This window comes from Carcharhinus amblyrhynchos, chromosome 4 (genome assembly GCF_965287045.1).
Source record: "Carcharhinus amblyrhynchos chromosome 4, sCarAmb.v2.hapA, whole genome shotgun sequence".
NCBI lineage: Eukaryota > Metazoa > Chordata > Chondrichthyes > Carcharhiniformes > Carcharhinidae > Carcharhinus > Carcharhinus amblyrhynchos.
The window spans coordinates 15,903,702-15,929,727 of record NC_137327.1 but is presented as its reverse complement, the minus strand read 5'-3'; the positions used below and the strand labels follow the sequence as shown (position 1 = coordinate 15,929,727).

Here is a 26,026-nt window from a genome sequence, read left to right as displayed (position 1 = left end):
GGATTGAATATAAAAGTAGGGAGGTCTTGCTGCAGCTGTATAGGGCATTGGTGAGGCCGCAGCTGGAGTACTGTGTGCAGTTTTGGGCGCCGCACCTGCGCAAAGATATTTTGGCCTTGGAGGGAGTGCAGAGGAGGTTTACTAGGCTGATACCGGAGTTGAGGGGGTTGAGCTATGAGGAGAGGCTGAATAAACTGGGCTTGTACTCGTTAGAGTTTAGAAGAATGAGGGGAGATCTCATTGAGACGTATAAGATGATGAATGGGATGGATAGGATAGAGGTGGAAAGACTCTTCCCGCTCAAAAAAGACAGTAGGACTAGGGGGCACAGCCTCAAGATAAAAGGGGGGCGGTTTAGAACGGAGTTGAGGAGGAACTTCTTCACTCAAAGGGTGGTGAATCTCTGGAATTCTCTGCCCGTTGAAGTGGTGGAGGCTGCCTCGTTAAATATTTTTAAGACACGGGTTGATGGGTTTTTGATAAGAGAGGGGATTAAGGGTTATGGGGAGAGGGCAGGAAAGTGGAACTGAGCAGCGACAGATCAGCCATGATCTTATTGAATGGCGGGGCAGGCTCAAAGGGCTGGATGGCCTACTCCTGCTCCTATTTCCTATTTCTTATGTTCTAAGACTAATGCTCACATGATACTGGAACTGATCCTTTGGATGAACGCTGCAGTTCTCCTGACAGTCTGAAGTCAGAACAACTTTCCAAAACACCAGGGAGAGATTCTGGTCAAACCACAAACAATAGATTTTCTACTATAGAAAGGCTTTCGGCTAACCAGCAGAATTTCCCAAAACTAAGGTGGGGGTGGGGGGTGGGGTGGTGGGGATGGTGGGGAGGGTAGAGAGAGAGGAAGAGACACTGCTTTCATTGATGACAACTTTCTTCTAAAACTAAAATCTGCAGATCACAACTGAAAATGGAACAGCTCCTGTTATCTGACTGCAAACATTCTTCCTCTTGACAATACAGTGTCATAAAACTAATTCCTAAAATAAAAATAAACAACCCCCATTTAAACCACTGAAGGAGCAATAAAAGGACTCCTTGTAGACAGCATGGCAACAATGGCATCAGTCAAGGCTGTGAGCAACAGAGAGCATGATTTTAAAACACTCTTACAGGTGCACTAACATCACACCGTGAACAAACATCCTAATCTGTTTCTTAAGTTCTCATTGCCTCCCAATTTTCACCGCTTTTACTAATGTTAAATAATTAGAATTATAGAATTCATAGAATTCCTATAGTGCAGAAGGAGGCCATTCGGCCCATTAAGGTTTCATGAACTCCCCAACAGAGCATTTCACTCAGGCCCTACCCCCGTAACCCCACGTACTGACCTCCCTAATCTCCCTAACAAACATACCTTGGGATATTAATGGGTAATTCAGATGGCCAATCCACCTAACCTGCACAACTTTGGACTGTAGATGGAAGCCAGAGCACCCAGAGAAAACTCATGCAGTCACGGGGAGAGCATGCAAATTTCACACAGGCAGTCACCCAAGGCCACAATTGAAACCAAGTCCATGGCACTGAGGCAGCAGCGCTAACCACTGTGCCACTATGCCACCCCATCTGTAGGAGATCTCATAATACTTTGTCTAGGACCCCGACTACAATCGTATCATGAATCCTTTAAGATCCCATAATTGTAGTTCCCTGCCAGATTATAGAGACCATTGATGAACAAATTCATGCTTGCACCTGGTTTTTCCTTCCTTTTATTAAATTTATCCCTCTATTATTAAATTCTGACAGATGCTGCAATAAGTGCCAAAAACCTGCAGGATTTCATGGTCAGAAGTTAAAGTCTCACCAATCCACTGCCTTGCTATTGCCTGGTTAGCGTTAGGTCCAGCTGCTTAACGTAGTTTACCGACCTGGTCTTTTTTTGATCTTTTTTGTGTAATCCTGAAGCAATTCTGTAACATGTGCACCTTTTTCTACAATTGTCCCAGTCCTGGGCCTCTTGTGAGACTTCTGCACTCTAAAATGGTGCTGGGAGTGGGTTCTCTGATTGCCTGATTTGTTCTTGACTCTATGCTGCTGCTTTCTGGGTCTGTGGCCACTGTTGCCTGTCTGGATCTCTGTCTCAGCCTACATCCATTGCTTCTGCAGTCTTCTGACGTCTTAATTTTTTTCTTTTATCTTTCCATCATTGATCTCTTACCAGTCCTGTACCATTTGGTTGAGGTTCCCTGGGTGTTCTATGCTCTGCTACCATATTTAGTTGTGTGGTTGGAGCCTAGATGAGGATTTGGGGGATTGTCTAATATTTCAAAGTATGTTGCTCAAGTCTGTAGTTTATCAAAGCCATCCTTCTTTATTTACAGAAAGTAATTACACAGTTGGACCTCGTCACAAGCTTGGATGTTCTCATCCCTCTAAAATCTATCTTTGTTCTCAGTCTTGAGGTTTGATATCAGAATTATGTATGCTTCTGAGTTAATGCTTTATGCTACAAATGCTACCATTGAACCTGTTCCCACCAGCTTTTCAGGCATTGCATTCCATTTTCACAACAACTTAATAAATAAATAAAAAGCGCTCATCCCATCTCTTCTGCAAAATACTTCAGCAAAGATTTAACATTTATATCCATTGTTTACTGACTCATCTGCCATAGGAAAGATGCAAGTGAAAAAGGAGGGGGTGTTAAAGGTGACAAAAAAGAGGTTGAGGGTATCACAGATGTAATGGTCCCTTCAGAATGCTGAAAGGAGTGGGGTGGGTTTGGGGGGGCGTTGTGAAGGAGAAAATATATTTGATGGCAGCATCATCATAAAATTTAAAAAGATGGAGGTTTTGTTCACTTCTTATAAAAAATTTTGAAAACGGGTTTTTAAAAAAGGCTGTTGACAGTCAAGCATCATCTAATTCGTTATGACGGTTGTACTTTCCAGTTTGCGTAGCATGTCACAAGGCTGGATATGTTGGCTGACTAATGGCTGAAATGTGAGGCAAGTCCTGTGATGAAACCTCCAGGAATACATATAAGCACATTAACAAAATAGTGAGAATCATTGAAACACTACAGTGCAGAAGGAGGCCATAGGGCCCATCGAGTCTTCACCAACTTTCTGACAGAGCATCTTACCTAGACCCTATCCCCGTAACCACACACATTTACCCTGCTAATCCCCTTAACCTGCACGTCTTGGAATACTAAGAGACAATTTAGCATGGTCAATCCATCAAAGCTGCATATCTTTGAATTTTGGGAGGTAACCAAAGCAAAGAACAAAGAACAATACAGCATAGGAAAAGGCCCTTCAGTCCACCAAGCCTGGGTCAATACATGGTTTTTAACCCTCTGATCGTCTCCCATTCATGTGGCTATCAAGATACGCTTTGAACATTGCTAATGTGCCTGCTTCCACCACCTACACTGGCAGTGCGTTCCAGGCATTCACCACCCTCTGTGTGAAAAACTTTCCCAAAACATCTCCCCTAAGATTACCACCTCTTACCTTAAACCTGTGCCCTCTTGTAATTGACCCTTTCACCCTGGTAGAAAACTTCTGACTATCCACCCTATCTATGCGTTTCATAATTTTGTAGACTTCTATCAGGTTACCACTCAGCCTCCATCTTTCTAGTGAAAACAACCTGAGTTTATCCAATCTCTACTCATACCTAAAACCCTCCAGATCAGGCAACATCCTGGTGAACCTTCTTGGCACTCTCCCCAAAGCATGCACTTCCTTTTGGTGGCGTGGTGACCAGAACTGCAGATAATATTCCAAATGTGGCCAAGCTGAAGTTTTATACTGCTGTAACATAACTTGTCAACGTTTATACTCGATGCCCCAGCCGATGAAGGCAAGCATGCTATATGCCTTCTTGACCACCTTATCCAGCTGTGTTGCCACTTTCAGGGATCGGTGGGCCTACATGCCCAGATCCCTCTGTATGCCAATGCTCCGAAGGGAGCTATGCACATACTGTACATCTCGCATCTGAATTTGACCTTCCAAAATGCATCACCTCGCATTTGTCTAGATTAAGCTCCATCTGCCATTTCTCTGCCCAAGTTTGCAATCCAACCATATCTTTTGACAATCCTTGTCACGATCTGCAACTCTATCAATTTTTATGTCATCTGCAAACTTACTAATCAGACCACCCACATTCTCCTCCAGATCATTTGTTTATATTACAAACAACAAAGGTTCCAGCCCTGATCCCTGTGGAACACCACTGGTTACTGAGCTCCATTTTGAAAAGCACCTGTCCACCACTACTCTCTGTCTTCTATGACCAAGCCAGTTCTGCTTCCATCTAACCAGCACACCCTAGAACCCATGAGACTTTACCTTTTGAACCAACCTGCCATGAGGAACCATGTCAAATGCCTTATTAAAGTCCATGTAGACAATATTCACAGACTTTCCCTCATCAACCATTCTCATCAGCATCTCAAAAAACTCAATCAAGTCGATGAGACATGACCTTCCCGGGCAGCACAGTGGTTAACACTCCTGCCCAACACCTGGGACCTGGGTTCAATTCCGGCCTCAGGTCATTGTCTGTGTGGACTTTGCACATTCTCCCCACTTTGGCATGGGTTCCTTTTGGGTGCTCCAATTTCCTCCCCACTCCGAAGATGTGCAGGTTAGGTGAATTGGCTATGCTCAATTGCCCCTTCGTGTCAGGGGGACTAGCAGGCTAAAGATGTGGGGTTACGGAGATTGGGTCTGGGTGGGATTGTTGTTGGTGCAGGATCGATGGGCTGAATGTCCTCCTTCTGCACTGTAGGGATTCTATGATTCCCCCCAAAAAAACCATGCTGCCTATCACTAACAAATCCATTCACTTCCAAATGCGAATAAACTCTGTCTACCAGAATCAAAGGCAACAGCTTCCTCATCACTAACGTCAGGCTCATTGGCCTGTAATTACCTGCTAAACCTTGTTAAATAAAGGAACAACATTGGCCATTTTCCAATCATCTGGAACCTTGCCTGTGGCCAAAGAGGATACAAAGATATCAGTAAGACCCCAGCTAATTCCTCCCTTGCCTCACACAGTATTCTGGGATCGATCCCATCCGGCCCTGGGGACTTGTCTACCTTGATGCCATAAGACTATAAGACATAAGAACAAAATTAGGCCACTCGGCCCATCAAGTCTGCTCCCCCACTCAATCATGGCTGATTTTTTTCTTATCCCCATTCTCCTGCCTTTTCCCCATAACCCCTGATCCCCTTATCAATCAAGAACCTATTGATCACTGTCTTAAAAACACTCAATGACCTTACCTCCACAACCTTCTATGGCAAAGAGTTCCACAGAATCACCACACTCTGGCTAAAGAAATTCATCCTCATCTCTGGATTTTAAGACACCCCACAACTCTTCCTTCATTATATTGACCTGCCTGATACATTGGGATTGTCTTTAACCCTGCTGGCCAAAGACATTTCCTAGCCTCTTTTAGCCCTCCTAATTCCCCATTTGACCTCCTTCCCACTTTCTCGATATTCTGTTTTTAGTTGCCTAGATTATACGTTTTTTTTCTTGATTAAGCTGACAATTTCCCCTGCCATCCAAGGTTCCCAAATCTTGCCATTTCTGTCCTTCACTTTCAAAGGAACATGTCTGACCTGTAATCTGATCAACCGGTCTTTAAAAGACTCCCACATGTCAGATGTGGATTTACCCTCAAACAACCGCTTCCAATCTACATTCTCCAATTCTTGCTGAATTTGATTATAGTTGGACTTCCCACATTTTAACATCTTCACCTCAGGACCACTCGTGTCTTTATCCATAAGTATCTGAAAACCTACAGAATTACGATCACTATTTCCAAGATGCTCCCACCCTGAAACTTCGATCATCTGGCAGGGCTCATTCTCCAATACCAGATTCAAATGGCCCCTTCTCTCGTTGGATTATCCACATACTGCTTCAAAAGCCCTTCCTGGCCACACCTAACAAATTGCTCCCAAGGGAATCCACGCAGACACGGGGAGTACGTGCAAACTCCATGCAGTCAATCAAGGTTGGAATTGAACCCAGATTCCTGTGAGGCAGCAATGTTAACCACTGTGCCAATGTGCCGTCCAGCTGAGAATTAAGACTTAGGTGAGTGATCTCACGGACAGCTGGCACAAACATAATGCGACAAATGGTGTTATTAATTTACAGTGACCAGTCTCCCAATTCCATGATTCTATCATGTGTCCTGGAGTGACCTTTGACTCAAGTTAAGCCCAAAGTCCTGGTGAGGCCATTCCTGCTTTACTCGCTGTGAGCAACAGGTAAAGATGCTGTTAACACATATATCTGTACACCATAGAAAAATAGCATAAAGTTAGGTAGACTGGATATAGTCAGGCACATTGATAACCCACATTATGGAAACAACTGTGATTTTAGTCACAAACATAGGGCATAAAATTCGCTGCTGCCAACAGAGCAATAGTCAGGGACAATAAAAAGACTGCCTGTGGTGTAGGAATAACACCAGATGTGTGGGTCCAAATTATAAAGAGCAAATGGTATACAAGATGTGTTGTTTCTACAACTAAGCATAAAAGGGGGAGAAAGGTCACTGAGATAGTCGGGACAGCAGTGATTAAGTTGGCAAAGGATTGATTACCGCCAATCTGAACTGGACATGTAACAGTGTTGGATAAGATGGATGAGTTTACTAATGCACTCTTGTGATAACAGGAGACATTGTTAGATGGGGAGTAGAGGGGATGGAAACTTGGGGCACCTCGAGCCAATAGGGGAATGACAACACATAGATGGAACAGGCACCACCAATTATGGGAGAACAACAGATTGCAAAGCCATTACAACGCTTGTAAAAAAGTATAAAAATGTGCTGCAAAGCGATGTAAGGTGTGCCTATTTTATTGGACACCCGGTCTTGCAACAACGTTAAATAAAATATCTTGCTCCTTCAGAACTTGACTTGACTAAATTGTTTGACTGTGAGCTGCGTTTCTCGCACTCGCCTAGTTTATAGTTTTGTTTAACTATTCCCTTCGCTGATAGCATTCCTGCACTCATCCCAATGTCTTTATATTTAAAATATCTTCTTGAAATTCAATAAGTTCTGATCTTCACTGAGCAGGGCCTGGTTTCAGAGGGGCGCGGTTGCAGCTTGAGCGTTGCGATGGTAACTGGAGGCGGGTCCCTGTCGTGACCAGGTGGCGGCTGACTGGTCGGACTGTCCGTCCCTGCGGCAGGAACGCGGAATCCTATTGGTCCCCCGTCGCGCCAATCAAGTGACGTCACCGGCCTTCCGCTGAGAGCCGCCGCAGAGGAGCCGGTAAAGAAATGCCGGTCGCCAACAGCGGGCAAGCGGCCCTGAGAGTGTGTGAGAGCCAGTGCTCGCAGATAGGATCAGCCAGCTACTCTAGCCCGGTAAATGGCAGACCCCGTGTGATGTGATAGAGGCGGACAGTGTCGGGGCCGAGAAACGGCCGGTGGGGGGAGGGGTGATGCGAAGAGAAATCCTGGCCGCCAAGGTTGCGAGGCGCATGCGCTGGTTCTGCGCTAGTGGTGGAGGTGCGCAAGTTCACCCGCCCCCGCCCCTCCCCCCGACCCCGCTCCTCCCCGACCCCGCGCCTCCCCTCCCCCCGACCCCGCGCCTCTCCTTCCCCCCGCCCCAGCTGCGCGCAGCGCCGCCCCGCCCCCGTGCCGCCCCCTCCCCCCCCCCCCCCCGCGGCCCCCCTTCCTCCCCCCGCGCCCCCCCTTCCTCCGGCCGTATCTCCATATCGCACCGCCCATCTCCCCCCCCCACGCCGGCACCTTTTCCCACCGTCGGGCTGGCCCAATCCCCACACCAACTCTAGCTGCCGTCCGGACCCCCAGCCGCTCAACCCCACACCCGGCCACTACTCCACCCCACCGCCACTCCCTGCCCGGCCACCCCCACCACCAGCACCACTCCCCTGCCGGACCCCCGCCCGTTCCCCTTGTCCACCCCCCCACCCCAGTGGCATCCTCCTCCCTCCCTACCCCCGACCCAGGTGGTGCTGCCTCCTCCTCCCTCCCTACCCCCGACCCAGGTGGTGCTGCCTCCTCCTCCCTCCCTACCCCCGACCCAGGTGGTGCTGCCTCCTCCTCCCTCCCTACCCCCGACCCAGGTGGTGCTGCCTCCTCCTCCCTCCCTACCCCCGACCCAGGTGCTGCCTCCTCCTCCCTCTCTACCCCTGACCCAGGTGCTGCCTCCTCCTCCCTCCCTACCCCCGACCCAGGTGCTGCCCCCTCCTCCCTCCCTACCCCCAAGCCATGGCGCTGCCCCCTTCTTCCCTCCCTACCCCCAAGCCATGGCGCTGCCCCCTTCTTCCCTCCCTACCCCCAAGCCATGGCGCTGTCCCCCCTCCTGGTGCTGATCACCATGGTAACCCACCATTCACTGTCTTGTCATTGAAAAAAAAGCGTGTTTACTCCTACTATAAGTTCCCTGTCAGCCAACCAGGAAACACATCCCATGCACTTTCATTTAACATGCTAATCTCTCATGTGGGACTTCGTCGAAAACCTTCTGAAATCCCAAATAAACCACATTTACTGGCTCACCATTGTCAACCCCACTTGTTACATCATTGAAGAATTCCAGCAGCTTTTTCAAGCATGATTTCTCTTCCATAAATCCATCCTGCAATCCACCCCTCCACATTCACACTGTCTTTCCACACTCCCCCATTCAGACTGCCCACCCCACATCCCCTCTCCTGTTCACACAGCCCTCCCTACACCCCTTCCCCAATCCACACAAGCCTTTGCCCCACCATCCACACTGGAATCAACATGAGCATTCCCCACTGGCACCCCCCCCCCCCCCCCAATCCACACAGGTCCTCCCCCCACTGCCTCCTCATCTGCAAAGACCCCCCCCCCCCATTCCTGTAAGGATGGGGGAGGGGATACGAGTCTGTTCAAATGCCAGTAGTAATGTGAAATCTGACTTTGAAAAGTACTTTAGGCTGATTGAAACTCCTGTTAAGCTTACAGAATATCGATTTAGATATTTAACAATAAGATGCTGTGTCTGCAATCTGTCGAAAGTAAAATTCAATGGTTATTTCCTAGTGCAGAATTGATAATGTGGGCAGATGTATCAGCCATTTTCTACACAGCAAAAACCTGCAGATTACAGTAAGATTTATTTTTTCTCAAAGGTGTTAGTTGAAAGATTATTGGCCAGGATTCTTTACTCCTCTTGGGATAGGTGGGGTTGTGATGTATCAGAAAACGGATGTTTCTGACTCCTCCATTTCAGTACAGCTCCAGCCCAGGACCGAGGTTTTAACCCAAATTCTTTTGACACAGCTGAGTGTGCCAGTAGCAGAGTCTGACACTAGTGGTACGGTACCTTCACAATGACCGAATGTTTTTAGTTGAGGAAATAAAGGAAGTACTTCCTCTAGTACGAGTTGCCTGTGGGGCTATTGTACCAGAAAATCTCTTGTTATTGAGAATAAATGGATTTCACCAATGGACCCTGTGAACACCATTTAGATGGAAGTTGTCCTACAATGGTGTCCATCTCACTGTTAAATTTTGTACACTTATACCTTTGCCTTCACAAGAATCTAGCGACCATCCCTGACCATGTTAGTAGCTACCTGCCAGAGTTGGCAGCCTCCAGGCTTTCGTCTCCAGGCCTAATGCTTTGGTGTTCTGGTCACGTCTTTACTGAATGCCTCCTGGTAAATCAGTGGAGTAATTCGAATCCAATTACCTTTGTTATTTTGATGAAATGTGCAAGTGGATGCCAAGGACATAAAGAATTAAAGCCAGCTCCTAGGGACATTGAGGTCTGTTGCTGCACTGTATGAGATTGACTAATTCGAGTCCTACCATGTGGCACTTGCCAACAGATCTGGTGAAACAAAAACAATGCTGCAAGCACTGGAAATTGAAAATGGATAGAGAAAATGCTGGAAATGCCCAGCAGGTCAGGCAGCATCTTTAAAGAGAGCCAGAGAGTTTATATTTCAGGTTGATGACCTGTAAATGGTTCTGGCAAAAGCTAATCGATCTGGAACATTAACTCTATCTTCATATATGCTGTAAAACCAGCATTTACAGAACTTTTGGTTTGGGGCCAGCATAGAAAGTTGAAACCAAACGATCTTTGAAATAGTTCCAGGTATTTGGTTAGGTTAATTACACCAATTGGAGTCCACTTCCCGGTGAAACATTGTAATCTTCTCATCAATGTCCTGATGAACCAAAGATGAAAAGCTTCAACGTGTCTCTTTTTTTCAGCAATACATCCGAACAATGCTTTTATGTTGTTCTTTGACCAGCTGCTCCTATAGATGGCCATGGTAAAGCAGATTTGTTTGTCACAATGTCTTAATCCCACTAGCAGTCCATGTCAAAATGCAGCTCAACCTGGACAATGTCCAGGCTTGGGCTGACAAGTGTCAAGTAATTTTTGTGTCACAGAAGTGCCAGGCAATGATCAATCCAACAAGAGAGAATATAACTATCGCTCCCTTGACGTTGGCTGGCATTACCATTGCTGAATCCCTCACTACCAACGTCCTGGGGTTTTACCATTGACCAGGAACTCATGGTCTAGCCATATAAATGCTGTGGCAACAAGAGCAGGCCAGAGGTGCAGAATCCTGAGGTGAATAACTCACCTCTCACACCCCAAAGCCTGTCCACCATCTACAAGGCACAAGTCAGGAGTGTAATGGAATGCTCTCCACTTGCCTGGATGAGTGCAGGTCTACCAACGCCCAAGAAGCTTAACATCATCCAGGACAAAGCAGGCAGTTGATTTTGCACCCCCTCCACAAACATTCATTCCCTCCAGCATAGATGAGCAGTGGCAACAGTTTGTACCATCTGCAAGATTTACTGCAGGAACTCACCTAGGTTCCTCAGGCAGGACTTTCCAAACGCATGACTGCTACCATTTAGAAGTTTGAGGACAGCAGCATGCAGGAAAACCACCTTCACTGGCACTGAGTTAGAATTCTGGAACTCTCTCCCCAATAGCACTGTGGACATACCTACACTCAGAAACTGCAGCGGTTCAAAAAGGTAGCCCAACATCACATTCTTGAGGCCAATTAGGAATAGGCAATAAATACTGGCCTAGCCAGTGTCACTGTCATCATCTAAATTCATTTAGAAATGAAAAATAGTTATTGCACACGTTTTTAAAATTATTATAGAATGGTCGCATGATTATTACTGCCACTGAAATTACCACTTGTTACTTGATCCACTGTTTTGTTAAGTAAATGCTGTTTGAATCCTGGGTTTAAACATCTCTCAATGCCAATCATTCTTTGTGGGATAATTGGTAGAATTGAAGCATTTGAAGTAGAAAACTAAGGATGCGATGTGATCTATCACTTTGTGCAAAATAAATTACTTTTTTAATTCTAGTTATAATATTGTTTCCCATTGGTCAGTTTTATTTCTATGTATCATTGTAGCTCATTTTGCTCATCCAAATTATGCCACAGAATTAAGCAGATACAGAATAGCAGCAGGAGTAGACCACAGGACCCGTTAAGCTTGCTCTGCAATTCAGTACGGTCATGGCTGATCTTCAGCTTCAACTCCACTTTCCCACCTACTCCCCATATCGCTTGGTTTGTTGAGAGACCAAATATCTGTCCATCTTAGCCTTTAAATCCATTGGATGATGGAGCATCCACAACTCTCTGGCATAGAGAATTCCAAAGGCTCAGAATTGGGTGAAGAAATTTCTCCTTGCTTCAGTCCTAAAACGATTGGCAAGTTATTCTGAAACTATGTCCCTGTGTTGTAGATTTTTGCAGTCAAGGAAAGCAACAAATCTCTGTCCACCCTGCCACCCCTTCAGAATGCTGTTCCGTAGACGTGGTGTTAAACCGACACAGAAGATTCTACTGAAGTATTCCAAGAAGAGCGTGGAGTTTTCCTAGTGTCCTGATCATCTTCGCCCTCTGCCCTTCACCGCAACAAATTTTTTGTTTATTGATCCCTTTACATTTTGCCCCACATTGTTCTGGTCTTATTTGGCTAACACTTGGTTCTTCCACATAACACAAGCCACTCCTACCTGCTATCAAGATGGAAAGGTTGAGTATCTTACTGGAATTACTGATTCCGTAACAGTGCGGCAGTTTTGGGCAGTAAAGATTTGATTGCTGAAGTTACAAGGAGTGGCCAGCAGGTGGCTGAAATACAAACTGCTTTGAAATCTCTTGTACAGTATTTTGTTTCAAAACAGCATGTAATCATCAAGGAGAAACTTGACAATACTAAAATTTGACCATTTATTGATTTACTTTTGCTCAGGTGTCAGCAGGAAAGTTACAATGGAGGGGACAAAACAGTCAAGGGTGTCTCGTCCACACAAGATCAGCGAATCGTCAAAGGTTAGTGTAAGCTCAAACTCATTAAACACATCTTGCTTAATTAACTTATCTTGCTTAATTACCATTTGATGAGAGAAATCTTTCAATTGCACTTCAGTACAGCTGCTAAAGATATTTCCTCAAATAAATAGCTCCCAGCAAGAGGTACAAACCATTTTATGATTCATTTGGTTACTTACAGAAGCTACCTCAGGAGGAAATGGATGATCTGCCTTTACTTGTAGCATAACAAAGAAACTTGAAGCAGGAGCAGGCCATTTGGCCCTTCGAGCCTGCTCCACCATTCATTTTGATCAAGGCTGACCACTGAATTATCAATACAGAAGTTTAAAAAAGTAAATAAACTCTGATTCTACTGCTGTGAGATAAAAATTAACTTCAGTTTTTTAAAAAGAATCAAGAATTAATTCTTCACATAGGTTAGTTATCTTAAGTTCCAACTGGGGTACACTGCTTACTTAGGTAGATAAAGTTATACTATCTGTGGTGGGGGTTTCTATGTTGGTGGCCTGATTCTCTTGAAATCTTAAGAAAACCAGGAATTAAATTCGCAAAGGCAAGATCTTATCACGAGGCGTAATTAAAATTTATTGAAAAACATGAAAAAATAATTTACAGGATAAACATTAACCTCAGCTGTGGGAGGCCTTTGGATGGTCACACAGCTCAAGTTAGTGCTAAAGACCCCTCCAAAAATCTGAAGCACTAAGCCAAAATCCATTATAATTACACCTTTCTGATATCTAAGGTACCCCTTCTAATTAGTTTAGACTTGATTTCATTTCACGTGAACATGTTAGTCTAAACATGACAAGTTACCTTAGTCAATTGCGATGCACTACTTGACTTAATGATCTTTCAATTGCCAGTCCAAAAACTGGATTTCCTCCCCTGGCATGGTTCACTTCCTTGTTGCTATGCCTCTCTAAGAACGCTACCATCTGAATACCTTTTCCATCAGCACATTGCCAAAATAATTGATAGCATCAGTTCTGGGCCCTAGAATTGACACTTTCCATGTCTGGACAATAGGGCCTTTTACGTTTTGATATTAAATGTTTCAGAATCTGTCCCAAACTTGAAACTACATTGAGTTTCTGCTGACTAAGTGGCTTTTAGCTGCTGAACTCTTGAGCTTCCACAGTCTACAGTGTTCGCATTTTGACTTAAGGTGAACAGATATTTCAATATATTATTATTTAATATATACGTATAGATAGGTGATATTAAAATCATCTCTCATTCATTTTAATAGTGTTTAGCATGCATGTATGAGCAAACTGTTAACAATATCTCGTTAGGTGAAAATCATCTTGCCTCTTTTCTTTCCAGCTCTTGCTAAAACTAAGAATCTGCCTGCGGCTGTGCTCGTTAACTTAGAACTCCCTTCCACACTATTGCACGTTTACATTTTTTTCATTTACTCTCTTCTTCCCTTGTCGAACCAAATTTCACTGGTAATGCACTATGCAGTATAAATGTAGTCTGCCTCAATATCACAGATTGTCATCCCCAGGTGTCTATTCCTCGTTAACCCACTATAGACTGAGGACACTGAATATTGCAGATTCTTATTTCCTTATGAGCATCTTGTGATGCTCATAGACAAATAATTTTTTTAAAAACTCATAACTTTAAATGCATTTTACCCACACTATTCTTACACTAAATCTTTGCTCCCTTTTGTCTCTCTTCTTTCCTGTATACCTCCCAGCCTATATGCCTTGAAGATCATCAACAAATCATCAGCTGGAGTACTGTGTGCAGTTTTGGGCGCCGCACCTGCGCAAGGATATTTTGGCCCTGGAGGGAGTGCAGAGGAGGTTTACTAGGCTGATACCGGAGTTGAGGGGATTGAGCTATGAGGAGAGGCTGAATAAACTAGGCTTGTACTCGTTAGAGTTTAGAAGAATGAGGGGAGATCTCATTGAGACGTATAAGATGATGAATGGGATGGATAGGATAGAGGTGGAGAGACTCTTCCCGCTCAAAAAAGACAGTAGGACTAGGGGGCACAGCCTCAAGATAAAGGGGAGGCGGTTTAGAACGGAGTTGAGGAGGAACTTCTTCACTCAAAGGGTGGTGAATCTCTGGAATTCTCTGCCCGTTGAAGTGGTGGAGGCTGCCTCGCTAAATATTTTTAAGAAGCGGGTTGATAGGTTCTTGATAAGAGAGGGGATTAAGGGTTATGGGGAGAGGGCGGGAAAGTGGAACTGAGCCACAACAGATCAGCCATGATCTTATTGAATGGCGGGGCAGGCTCGAAGGGCTAGATGGCCTACTCCTGCTCCTATTTCTTATGTTCTTAAATGAATCTGCATTAACAGTTTCTCACAGATGCTAAATTATTTAATATTTCCAGTCATTCTCAATTGCTGAAGATTCCGTAGATGCACTTGGAGGGAATTGCTCCACATGCATCATTGTGCTGCAGGCATAGCATTTTCTTCGCTACAGACACAGCAATGGACATTTGAGCTCCTTCATGGTTAAAATAAGGTTTTTTGCAAGTATAATTCAAATCAAAGCCAGTGAATACATGATTCATTATTGAGGATGGCAGGACAGGTTGAGAGAATAGTTAATAACTATAAATGCATCTCATCCTTACTGCCTGTCTTGCATACTTCCCATTTACTTTAACAATTTTTTCTCTCTCGCTCCTTCCTTGCATATCTCTCAGCCTTTAAGCCTTAAACATAGGTTGGATTTTTCTGGCTATTCACGGTCCGCCTCCACTGAAAGCAAGGACGGAGAATTTTACACTCAGCCAAATCTCTGTTCATTGCAGCAGGGCAAGAGAATCCTGCTGGCATTAACTGCCAGAAAATTCCAACTATAGTCAACAAAAGAATCCAAAGTAACAGCTCTTCACAGATACTAAATAGTCGTTAATAATGCATAAGGGACCTTGGGCTTTATAACTATTGGTATAGAGGCAGAAGCAAAGAAGTTAAATTGAACCTGTATAAAACATTGGTTCAACCTAATCTGAAATATCCCATCCAGTTTTGGGCACCACACTTCAGGAAGCAAAGGAAATGAAAGCATTGGAGATGATGCAGAAAAGGTTCCACGGAGAGGAACTTCAGTTATGAAGATAGAAGTTAAGACTGAAACTTAAGAGGTGGAGGTATTCAAAGTCATGAGGAGTTTGGATGATGTAGATAGGGAGAAACTGTTCCCATTGGTGGAAGGATCAAGGACAAGAGCACATAGATATAAGGTAATTGGCAGTAAAGAAGCATTGGAAACATGAGGAAAATGTTATGCAACAAGTGGTGAGAACCTCAAATGCACTGCCTGAGGGTGTGGTGGAAGCAGATTCAATCATGGCATTCAAAAGTGAATTATCTGAAAGGGAATCAGTATCTGAAAAAAAAATATTTAGGGCAACAAGGAGAAGGCAGCGGACCGGCACTAGATGAATTACTTATTTGGGGCAAGCAGACTTCTGTGCTGCAGCGATTCTATAATACTACACCCTGATATCAAACAAAGTACAATGGACCCAGGGTCTCCAATAGTGGCAAAGGCTGGGAACGCAAATATATTCTACAAAGTGCAAATATCTACGTGAACAGCATTAGGTGTGTGTTATGTGGTTATGATGCACCAGCTACTAACAATGAAATAAGCATTGGGTAGCATTATCAATGGCAGTATTCAGACGATTTTAAAAATTATATTGTGAAGTCTTCGACGGTTTGACTGGTTAAGCAAGTTGCTAACTGAGCTGTGCAAATCAGGACGATCCCAGGCTTGATTCAATGTTATGAGTTAGTCGTGTTTGCAGGCCATACAGAACTAAGTAGGTGGATGGTAATGTATGTGGTTAGAAGGAAGAATGTATATGGTAAGAGGAACATAGACATGATTGGGGAGTGAGCAAGAATGTGGCAAATGGAACATGTTGGCCAATTTTGCTGTCAGTGATGCACAGGAGGTGTACACCACTGACGGCATCTTGCCTTTACCGTAGACTGCAGTGGAAACTTGCTGCCCAGCTGCAGCATGGATCCATTGGCGCTGTGAGTGGGGAAACCTAGTGATGAGCTGCAGTACCAGCAAAGTCTTTTGATACCACAAGCTGACTACGTGCCCCGTTTGAGGTCTGCCTTGAGGTTCAATGACATGTGCTGTTAGTCTTGTTTTAATCTTTTTTTAATTCCAGATTCCACCATTCTTCCTTCCCCACGCCATCTTCTCTATCTCTCTTTTCCTCCTCCTCCTCCTTCCCTTCCCAAATCACTGTGTTCTGTTACCCTGCAACTTGACACCAACAGCTGCAACCTTCCTTCCTTCCTGGCACCACTGGCTCTGCTCTGACATCCATGGGACAAAGGAGCCATAAGGGTGGGCGCAGTTGGGGGAAAGTAGTGGGAAAACAGAATCGGTATTACAGGAGGGGAGATTCAGAGTTTGGTGCGTGTTTTGTTTGATGTGAGTTGATGGTGAACAGAACTGAATGGGCAGGAGTATTTTGACACTCCAATTGATTTAAAGGATTGCACTCTTGAGCAGGGAGGTGGTGACGCAGTAGCATTGTTATTGGTAATCTAGAGACCCAGGATAAAGTTCTGGGAACCTAGGTTCAAATCCTACCACAGCAGATGGTGAAATTTGAATTCAATAAAAAATTGTATTTAAAAGTCAAATGGTCACCACGAAACCCTTGTTGATTGTCATAAAAACCCAACTGATTCACTAATGTCCTTTACGGAAGGAAATATGGCCTACACGTGATTCCAGACCCAGAACAATGTAGTTAACTCTTAAATGCACACCGCAATGGCCAAGCAAGCCACTCAGTTCAAGGACAATTTGGGGTGGGCAATAAATGATGGTATCAAAATGTGAAGTTATCCACTTGGTAGGAAAGATTTAAAAAGCAGAACTTATTTTTGCAATAGTAAAAGACTGGAAAATATGTGCATTCAGACAGACCGCCCTTATACATGAATCACAAAGTTAAGAAGGCAAATGTTGCGTTAACTTACATGGCAGAAAGATTGGAATAGAAGAGTAAAGAAGTCTTCCTACACTTGTTCAAGTTATGGGTAAGGCCACACTTGATGTACTGTGAGCAGTTTTGGTCTTCTGCCCTAGAGGTAATGCAATGAAGATGCATTAGACTTGTTCCTGAGCTAAAGGGATGAGGAGCAATTGGAGACTAGGTTTATATTCTCTGGAGTTTAGGAATTTGAGAGATGATCTGATTGAAACATGTAAAATTGAGAAGTGGCTTGTTAAGAAAATGTTTTCCCAAGCTGAGGAACTTAGAACGTAAGGTCACAGTCTCAGAATCAGGGGTCATTTAGGAATATAATGAAAAGAAATTTTTTGACTCAGTTATTAATCTTTGGAATTCTCTATTGCAGAGAGCTATGGATGCTCAGTCATTGAATATATTCAGGGCAGAGGTTGATAGTTATTTGGGTATTAAGGGATGTGGGGATAGTACAGGAAGGTGGAAGATGAAGGAGAGGATCAATTATAAATTGAATGAGGGAACAAGCTGGAGGGACGGAATGACCTAGTCTGGTATTTATATCTTATCATTTCAGTGGTATAATCAAGGGTCAGTTAGCTGAGTTGCCTGAACAGCTAGTTCATGATGCAAAGCAATGCCAACAGCATGGGTGCAATTCCCATACTGGCTGAGGTTATTCATGAAGGTCCCGCCTTCTCAACTTTGCCTTTTGCCTGAGGTGTGATGATCCTCAGGTTAAAATCACCACCAGTCAGCTCTCCCCCCTCAAAAGTGAGGGCAGCCAAAGGCCATCTGGGACTATGATGACTTTATTTTTTGCTTTATTTTATAATTGGGTGTTGGGTCCTGGACTCAGCAGGGTGGAGGTGGTGGCACTGGAATCATCCATTGTTACCTATCACCTAATAGCTTTACTGAAAATGTTGTTGATGGAGAGCAGAATGTTGTGATAGTTGAATAACTGATTACAAAAGGAAGAGGAAAGCAAATTGTATGTCACTAATACTATTTTCTCCTTTGTTTCCTGGGCCAAGTGCAACCAGGAATTTGATCGCCCTTCTGTCACTATTGCTCAGTGGTGTTGATGCTCTTGGGCATTAACAGCTTTAGCGTGTGTCCATAGCACCGTTGTGCATTGCAAATCATTTGATGTGTGATGTTTATTAGTATGGATGTTGTGTAAAAGTAGATTAAGAGTGTTTACATATTCAGGTTCATGCTCATAATTACTTCTGCAAGGAGTTTGAGTTAAACTTGATTGCAAACAACTTGTAAGCTTTCTCTGATAAAGGCACAATGTAAATATTGAGTTGTTGCTGTGTAGACACATTCTGGCCAAAAGGGCCAGAATGAAAATGATTGCAAGTCATTGCATGCAGCATGTTATGTAACTCTAGTGGCCAGTTTCGGTGGTGGTGGCGGCAAAGACCTAGTGATGCGTTGAAATATTCTGAAACTCCTTCCTTCGCTTACCTGTCTCAACCCCTTCACTGTTGGTGATTTTTCATGTTGCTTGTCTGACATCTAGTATTTGATGAGCAATGATTTCCTTCAATTAAATATTGGAAAGACCAGTATTTGGTCCACTGCCACAAACTTCATTCTGTAGCCACCCTCTACATCGCCACCATTTCAAACGAAACCAGACTGTTTGTAAATAGTAGTATCCTATTTCACCTTGAGAGCTTCCGAACCTATATTCTCTCTATCACCAAGACTCCTACTTCTACCTCCAAAACATCACTCAGCTCCAATCTATTTTAAGCTCATCTGCTGCTGAAATACTGATCCATACTGAAGTTACTTCTATATTCAACGATGCCAAAGTTCTTGCCAGCTTGTCACATTGTATACTTGAGTTCATCCAAATCTTTTCTGCTCTTCTGCTAGCAGATACCGAATAATGGTCTACATTACCACCTAGTCCAGCAATACCTCATCCTTATTTCAGACTCCTTCATGGCCTCACTGCACCCGGTGTATCTGTAGAATTTGCTTTCAGAAGTTGGATTAAAAACTGATGAGACGCAGGTTTCTCCACAAACCTTCTTTATTGCATCGGAGGAGAGGTCGCTGTCAAGCATGGGTTCGTGAGTCTCTGTCTGGCTTACAAAACAGTTTCAGTTATATACGACAGAGATACATCCACATACCTCTGTTAGCCAATAAGGGCATTAGCTGTATTGTTACATTTTGATTAGATTACTTTCAAGAACAAAAGCCGATAGCCACGTAAGGATATGGCTATTAAAGTTTCTGATTACATTACTTTCAAGAACAAAAGGCCAATCGATAAGGACCTGCCCTCTGAAACCAGAACCACAGTTACCTATTAGCAGTTTCTTTAACATGGTCATTAGTTTCAGTGAGCCTTGTCGCCCTTGCTTCAGGCTCTTTCCATAACCAGTTTATCCCTCAACTGATTTCTGGTTGCGCATCCCAATTTTAACGCTTTCCTCTTCTCAATCTACCTTATACACATTCTCATATCTAGCCTCTTACAACTATTGGTGATCTCTGTACTGCACCAATTCTAGCCTCCTGCACATCTTCCATTTAAAGTTCTTCCACCCTTGAGCAACCATGCCTTCAGCAGCCCAGGCCTTAAACTCTGGAATTTCTTCCCTAAGTCTCTTCATTTCTCTCTCTTGAAGGTATTCCTTAAAACCTTTGACCTGCCCTAATATTACTTTATGTAATTTGATGACATGCATGTGCAACATCTTGAAATGTATTACTACATTGGTAAAAATAAATGTAACTTTTGTTGTTGAAAGTGGTTAGCACATTTGAGTGAGCCAGCAATGTTTGAAGCAGAAATGTGTGATATTTCCTCAAACATCAATTTGATTTGTGTTCATAATTCAAATAGTACTTGCTGAAATTATTAGCAGCCCTTAACATACTCTGTGGCAGACAATTTTGAGGATAAAACTTCCCATGCACCATAACAAAGTAATTGTTTTTTTTTTAAACCCTTTTATTCCTGCCCCAGTAGCCTTGCTGAGCCTTTTCAGGGCCATGCTCAAGAAGCTTTCAACGTTTGTGAATCTAGGTGGTGGGTGTCAAAGGGCATTTGACCTGTGCAAGGATAGAAGAAGATTAAAGACCAGCCTAACCTGCCCTCACTGGAGATCCAAATATACCTGTCCAAAAGAGGATACTGTCCATCTGTAGAGAAAATAATTCTATAGAAAAAGATTCATGAAGGCTTCGCTACCTGACTTAATCTTACCACTCATGAATTTTTTCTTTTTTATATAACTTCAGCATCACAAAACAAAAAAAAACTACATAAAAATGTGAATTTAGGAACTCCAGTCAGATGCATTCTCTAATTGTAATATGCACAACTAAGACAATTGAAAAAATATTTTCTTGAATTTTTCAAACTCTGAACAAAAGGAAATTTAAAATTGTGACCATAGAGTAATGGTGATTGGTTGGATCTTCTTCTTCTACACCCCCCCTTCCCTGACCTGACAAACTGGATTCAGAATGGCGGCAGCAGTGAAGGCACAATCTTTCACGTTGTACTGCTGGCTACTGGCAACAGTGTTGTGTGGATTCCAAAAGATTGAGCAAATATGCGGTAAATCCAATTCACCCCTTCCATAGTAATTACCCTGAATCTTCTGGCTGATGGATCACACTGAGGTGGTATCCACACTAAACCCGACATCCCAGCCCCCAACCTTACAACCGATTTGTCGTGGATTCAGACATGATGGAAAAATAATTGCCTGAAAGATATAAGCTGCTTCCTGGAACTGAATTGAGAAATTCTGCCAGATCTGATTCCGCTTTTACAGTACTTGTTAATGCTGCAAGCTAACATGCACCAATCTAACTTCTAAAGTTTATGGTAATGCAGTCAAACGATCTTGTTAAACATCAGTGTTATTACAGAAGTTTTTATATTAGTGTCACAGCTAGGCTTATTTTAACACTGCAATGAAGTTACTGTGAAAATCCCGAGTCGCCACATTCCGCCTGTTAGTATGGCTAATACATCTAAACAGCACACCTATCAGACTGCGGGAGGAAACTGGACCAGCCAGAGGAAACCCATGCAGATACAGGGAGAACGTGCAGACTCTGCACAGACAGTGACCCAAGCTGGAAACCGAACCCAGGTCCCTGGCACTGTGAGGCAGCAATGCTAACCACCATGAGGCATCCACGTTAATTAAAAAGCCATAACATAGACCAGTTTTGGTCTCCTTATTTGTGGGAGAATGTGGTAGCATTGGAAGCAGTTCAGAGGAGTTTCACCAGATTGATTCTGGGGGTGAAGGTGTTGATGCATGAGGAGAGATTAAACAGTTTGTACTTACTGCAGTTTAGAAAGATGAGAGGGGATTTGATAGAGGTATATGAAATTTTAAAAGGGATTGATAAAGTAAATGGAGTCCAAATTTTTCCTCTTATGCGGCAATCTAGAACAAGAGGTCACAGGTATAGACTGAGAGGTGGTAGATTTAAAACTGAGATGAGGAGGAATTACTTCTCGCAGAGGGTGGTGAATTTGTGAAACTTGCTGTCCCGTAGCACAGTGGAGTCTGAATCATTGAATAGTTTCAAAATGGAGATAGATATATTTCTAATAGTAAAAAAAAGGGAAACGGGAATATGGGGAACAGTTAGGGAGGTGGATTTGAGACCAGGGAGAGTTCAGCCACGATCTGATCGAATGGTGGAGCAGGCTCAAGGGGCTGAATTTGCCTACTTCTGTTCCTAATTCATACGTTCTAGCCAGCCCAAGCATCTTTTGTCCTGTAAATGTCAATCTTACTCTGTATTTATCCTTCATTTATTTCATGTCACTCATATCTGCAGTAAATGCAACTAATTAATCAAACTGGGCAAATTTCATCCCAAAGCTCATTTAGTCAAGAAACGTCTCTATTGTTGTCAACTCATCACTGAGTGCAATTCATTTTTACAGAATTATATCAAACTGGAGGAAGTAACACGAGCAAGCTGCCAATTTTCTAGGTTCTGATGAAGGGTCATTGATCTGAAATGTTAACTATTTCTATCCACAAATGCTGCCTGACCAGTGAGCATTTCCAGCATTTTCTGTTTTTATTTCAGTTTTTCAACATTTGCAGAATGTTGCTTTAATTCCATCAATATTCTATTTTTGTTACATTTATCGAAATTCTCTTTGAATAAAATTTACAGAGTAATAAAGTAATTTCAAACTTCACAGATGAAGGAAGTGGGTTATTATTAAAGTGCAAGCTGCCGGTGAATATTGATATATTGTATTGCAGAGCCCCATAATTATCATTTCCTTAGATGTGCATATTACAATGAGAGGTTGAATCAGACTCTCGAGTTCCTAAACTCGCGTTCTTAAGAGTTTCTTTTGTTTTGTGATTCTGAAGTTTATGTAAAGTGGGAGGATTAAGAATGTAGCAAAATCAGCATGGATCTTTTTCCATAAACTTCTCTTCCCACCAGCCTGCCTGAGTTTCTAATGTAGTTTATATAGATTTACAGGTGCAGTCACACTCTGCAACCACACAGAAGTAGCCATCGTCATGTCTTGACAGTATCAACCGGCTATTGAACCAGTGGCTTGGAAGAAATGGTAAGCAGTAGATATGTCGCTCGAGAACACTTTCAAAGAACAAAGAAAATTACAGTACAGGAACAGGCCCTTCAGCCCTCCGAGCCTGCATTGACTATGTTGCCTGACTGAACTAAAACCCCCTTCCAGCCACTATATCCCTTTATTCCTACCCTACATGTGTATTGTTCAGATGCCCTTTAAAAGTCACTATCGTTTTTGCTTCCACAACCTCCCCCAGCAGTGAGTTCCAGGCACACACCACCTCAGTTTTAAAAAAAACTTGCCTCATACATCTCATTTAAACCTTGCCCCTCGCATCTTAAACCTATGCCCCCTAGTAATTGACCCTTCCATCCTGGGGAAAAGCTTCTGACTATCCAATGACAATACTCCACACTACATTGCTGTAACATTCACTGTACATATTTATTTATTCCAAAGACATCATTTGAAAACCATCAGGAGCGAAAACGTTGGCTCCCTTCTTTTCTCCTCCTTTGCAGTGTCATTAGGAAGCTGCTCATTGATTTTACACTGCTTATTAATGATTAAGGAATATAAAAATACACAAATTCTGTACAAAAGGGAGGTATTGGCAAATGGGTAAGCGAGTTTTTAGGTTTGAATAACGAAGGGAAAAATGGTATAATGTAACACATTATTGCACTCTGTTGCAAACTGGGGTTGGTCCAACCCCATGGACCAACTGGGGTTGGAAATAAGAGAATAAAACGTTCATGATGTTTCCATGAACGTTTTATTCTCTTATTTCCATGTGGTTGAGCACTGTCATTATTCAGGAAATATTAAAAGTGGTACTTCTAATAAACAGGGTGGTACAAAATCCCAAATTATTTAAATATATGGGGCTGTGCTTCTTGTTAAGAGTAACGTATAAGAAAATTGAGCCTCAGTTTGAAACCAAAATAAATGATTGTTATTCTGAGTTGGTAGGCTGATCTGCTGAGTTGAGATTAAATATTGTTTCCAAATTGTGCGAATTTGAGATTTTTTTTGTGTTCCAAGTGAATATTGACTTGTACAGGCAAACCCATGTTCCCTTTGAACTAACACTTGACCTTTGTGTGCAAAGTAACTGCTGTTAGTGTGCCTGGGTCAGTCAGTAACTGTTTAATGTCACTTTTATATGTAGTAACTCCTGAACCCTCTGACTAACAGGCAAGTCACATTCTGTTAGTCTCGTACCTTGGGTTGCATCTACTAAAATCAACAAAAGCAAATGTAAAAAACATCCAGTTGATGCCACCATCAAACACATCGTCCCCTCACCTTACTTACCAGCATTCCAAAGGGACTGTTCCCTCTGTGATACCCTGGCCTACTTGATGCCCCCCCACCACAGTACCTCTCCCCTTCCCCCAACACCTTTTCATGCAGTCACAGTTAGTGTAACACCTGCACATTTACCTTCTTCCTCACCATCAGAGGCCCCAAACATTCCTTCCAAGTGTAGCAGATATTTACTTGCACTTTTTTCAATTTACTCTATTGTATTCACTGCTCACAATGCAATCTCCTCTACATTGTGGAGACAGAAGTAGGCCATTCAGCCCCTTGGGCCTGTTCTATCATTCAATTAGATAATGCCTGAATTATATACTGGCCATTTACCCACTTTTATTCCATATCCCATGACACTCTTGCCTAACAAAAATCTATTAATCTTAGTCTTCAAATTTTTAGTTGACCCAGCATTTCACCACCTTTTGAGGGGAGCGAGTTACAAATTATCACTTGATTTTATGTAAAAATGTGCGTCTGAATTTCACTCCTTAATGGCCTAGCTCTAATTTTAAGATCACGTTGTCTTGGTATGGATTCTCCTACCGCAGGTATTGATGTTTCAGCTCAATCGAATCCCTTCATCATTTTAAATGCTTCAGTTAGATCACAGTCATTGAACAAACTGGAGGTAACACAAATTTATGCAGCCCGTGCCCCCTCAATACAACTAACCCTTTCATCTTCAGTATTGTTCTGGTGAATCTGCACTGCATTCCTCCTGTGGCCAAAAGACCTTGTTTAAGGTCATATTCAACTGAACCAAAACTTCCATTTTTTGAATTCCAAGCCCTGGAAATAAAGACCGACATTCCATTACCCTTTTTGATTAATTTTGTGGTTTGTATTCTGCTACGCAGTGGCTTCTGCTGAAACACAGGGATGTACGTACGTCAAGAAAGGACAGGGTCAGGCTCTGTTGTGATATCAGTGAGCTTGCTGATCAGGACCGCCTATCAGAAGTTGCTTTTGCATTTAGGAGATGAATGCTTGCCTACAGCTGTACAACTGCAGCCAGCCTGAATCAGTGTTTCCAAGAGAATAAAGTAAAAGTTTAGGGACAGACTAGAAATTGAGTAGTTAAGTGGAGTGAAAACGTCAAGGTAATGGAATGTTGAAAATATTCAGTGCACACAAATATATAAAATCATTTGATATTCTAGGCTGGAAAGTGACCATTTATAGCAAATTAATGAACAATCTTACATGAGATTTTCCTTTCTTTACACCTAGGTATCCTGAATTCACCAAAAACCTGAATATTAGGCAGAGAGGAGCACGTGACCACAATGAAGTGTGGTTGGCTCCAATATATTAATTGAAGTTGACAGAAAAATGCAAAGGTTCCATTGCAGCCATTCATTCCTTCCTACCCAATTTTCTGGTATTTGCTGTGGAAAAAATGGAAAATCTATATATTGATGTCCTTGACTATCACTGTCCAGTGTCCTGCAGAACTATTTTTTTAATCTTTGTAATTGGCATCAATCAATTCCCATGGTAAAAGAGCAAAAGCAGTTTATGGTACTTGACAGCATGTAAAATCTTGAATTTTTATGCTCCCAAGTGGCAAAATGTGAGATGAATAAAGTCATCTTCCCCCAACCTCCGCCCCCATTTAGTGAAGGTGAGGGAAAACTTCCACAGACCAGCAACTAAAGAAGGTAGAAAAAACTGAAATCAGACAACACTTTCTAACCAATTTAGATAACCTGTGTGGAGAAATATATTGTACGTATATGGAAGCGAATCTGCAAGGCAACCGTAAGCCAGGTTGAG

The 26,026-nt window shown here is 43.0% G+C and overlaps 1 protein-coding gene across 2 annotated transcripts in view; it reads left to right on the top strand.

Annotated features, from left to right (window-relative positions):
* The first annotated feature begins 7,272 nt into the window (after window positions 1-7,272).
* klhl36 (kelch-like family member 36) overlaps window positions 7,273-26,026 on the top strand; it is a 33,575-nt gene continuing 14,821 nt past the window's right edge. The window contains exons 1-2 of one of the 2 annotated variants that reach the window (XM_080186734.1): window positions 7,273-7,395; window positions 12,292-12,371. In XM_080186734.1, the coding sequence (XP_080042860.1) occupies window positions 12,312-12,371 (60 nt within the window). In that variant the 5' untranslated portion in view covers window positions 7,273-7,395; window positions 12,292-12,311. Of the gene's footprint in view, window positions 7,396-12,291; window positions 12,372-22,864; window positions 22,964-26,026 lie in introns of those variants that run through there. The other variant, XM_080186736.1, reaches the window with a different exon arrangement.